The 2,052-nt window shown below is 39.3% G+C and overlaps 1 protein-coding gene across 1 annotated transcript; it reads right to left on the bottom strand.

Moving 5' to 3' along the window:
• Nucleotides 1-544: 544 nt before the first annotated feature.
• On the bottom strand, nt 545-1,352 carry LOC18099186 (chaperone protein dnaJ 11, chloroplastic). Its single transcript, XM_006383036.3, has one exon. It carries the CDS (start codon nt 1,301-1,303, stop codon nt 884-886), a length of 420 nt encoding a protein of 139 aa, XP_006383098.1. The 5' UTR covers nt 1,304-1,352; the 3' UTR covers nt 545-883.
• Nucleotides 1,353-2,052: the final 700 nt, after the last annotated feature.

Genomic DNA, 2,052 nt, shown 5'->3' on the forward strand with positions numbered 1-2,052 from the left:
ATCATTTGACCTTAAATTAACGTTGCTTGCCGAGGAATAGGAGGCCTATAATTTGACTAGATAGGGTGAAGCAACTTGGCAATCTAGTTCAGCTCATTAATGAGATGCAAAATCAATCTTTACTCAAGGTGCAGTGTGGGATCAAGCTCACGAACATTCAAGTTTGCTATGTCGTTTTCTAAAGAAAAACTTGCCCTCCACTGGGCTACAAAATTAAAATAAACAGAGATATAAGTTGATTTTAAGAGAAAGGGGTGATTTTCTACTGGAGCTACAAAATTATCACACCTGCTACCTGGGTCACTTTCCATTTTTGCTTTTCTGCTGGAGCTACCTCCAATTCCTCTTACTTTGGAAATAACGATTGCCCAGATGCCTTCAATCTCTTCTCTTTTGTCAAGAAGAGAACTGCTGCGCAGAGGAGAAGAGAAGCTGGGGCAGAAAAACACAGAGAGATGAATATAACACTTGGCTATTTTCCATGTTTTTTTTTCCTTTTATTTTTCTTGAAAAAACAGAGCAAAACTCTGTTACTGAACACACCTTGCACAATTTCAGCTCTTGTAGAAAATTACTTTAATAATCTCCAGTTACACAAGATATGCCTCCAAGTACTGTACTCAATCTTACAGGCTTTGTTTGTATTACTTTTTGCGCATGTATACTTACAATATTATATAATATCTACAAAGTATTTAATACGACAGTTGATAGCATCAGTCGCGATTAAGGATGCAGAAACAGTTGGCGCCATTTTGCTCAGCATCTCCCTCATCTTGTTGAAAGCCATGTTTGTACACGGCTAGTGTTGTATATTCATGACTGATCGGGTTTTGCATTTCTGATCGATTGCTACTAAAATCTTTTCATTCGTCACATTGGGCTACCAACACTGATCAGTTTCCCATGTCCGGCCACTATAGCCCGAAAACCCCACGGTGGTCAATGGCCGCTGCTTCCTTATAAATAGCTTACTATCATAAACAGCCCGCTTTTCCGGGTCTGATAGAGTTGAATAGGCAGCGTGTAACTTCATAAACTCGTCAGCAGACGTGTCTTTCCGGTCCTCGGCAACCACGTCAGGGTGGTAAGTCCTGGCCAGTCTCCGGTAAGCAGTCTTGATCTCCTGGTTTGTTGCCCCCACCGGAATCCTTAGAATCTCGTACAAAGATGAGGCCATGCCTTGAGGTTTCTTCAGAGACAGATTTCGCGGCGGGAGAGTGGTGGTGGTGCTGTTCGTTACTAACGGTCGCTTGAATGTTACACGTGGAGGAGCAGAAGTGGAGAGGCAGGGAGAGAGCATGGTATGGTACAAAGTGTTGTGGTTTATGGGTTTTGAAAGGGAAGATGGGTTACTGGGATTTTTATAGAGGTCTGCTTGAGATTAATTAACTATGGTTAAGTCAAGATGTGGATATATATATATATGCTTATCTGTTATTATGTGTTTGGGTGAGTTTTGTGGTCTGGGAATGACTCAGCAAACAATCAATGACTTGTCCAATTTGATATTTTGATTTTTTTTAGTTTGTGGGGGAGAGGGAGAGGGCAAAATCTTGAATGTGGAATGGCAATGATGGGTCTGTGTCGTCTTCTTCGTCTTCTTCTTCTTCTTCTTCTTCCTAAAAGATACCCCATGAGAACATTTGTTTTTCGCCGCCTACAGTTTTTATTTAATTGTAAATAGGGAATTTGAAATTGGAAGCAGAAACAGTTCTTGGAGACATAGCATTCCAGATATCATGGAAGCTTTCAAAGCAGACATAATTCTGTTGATTAAACCATCTATAATGTTATGACCGAAGAATCCATCTTCTTTTTTTCCAATCTTTGATGTTTGAACGTAGAATTCCTCCTCCGATGTTTCTTTCTTCCGGGTCAAAGCATCATAACATCATACTTTCTTAACCTGGTTTCATGGGCGTTGTTTTTTATTTTATTTTATTTTATTTTCTCCCCATGGAATTTCTACGCCTTTTCATTTTGAAATCTTTTGAGGTCATCTTATAATTGTTTTTTTTACAAATTGTTAATATATATTTTTCTTCATTT

The sequence above is a fragment of the Populus trichocarpa genome, chromosome 5 (assembly GCF_000002775.5).
Source record: "Populus trichocarpa isolate Nisqually-1 chromosome 5, P.trichocarpa_v4.1, whole genome shotgun sequence".
NCBI lineage: Eukaryota > Viridiplantae > Streptophyta > Magnoliopsida > Malpighiales > Salicaceae > Populus > Populus trichocarpa.

Coding starts and splice junctions, on each gene's coding strand:
- LOC18099186 (XM_006383036.3), bottom strand. CDS start 1,303: ATGCTCTCTCCCTGCCTCTCCACTTCTGCTCCTCCACGTGTAACATTC.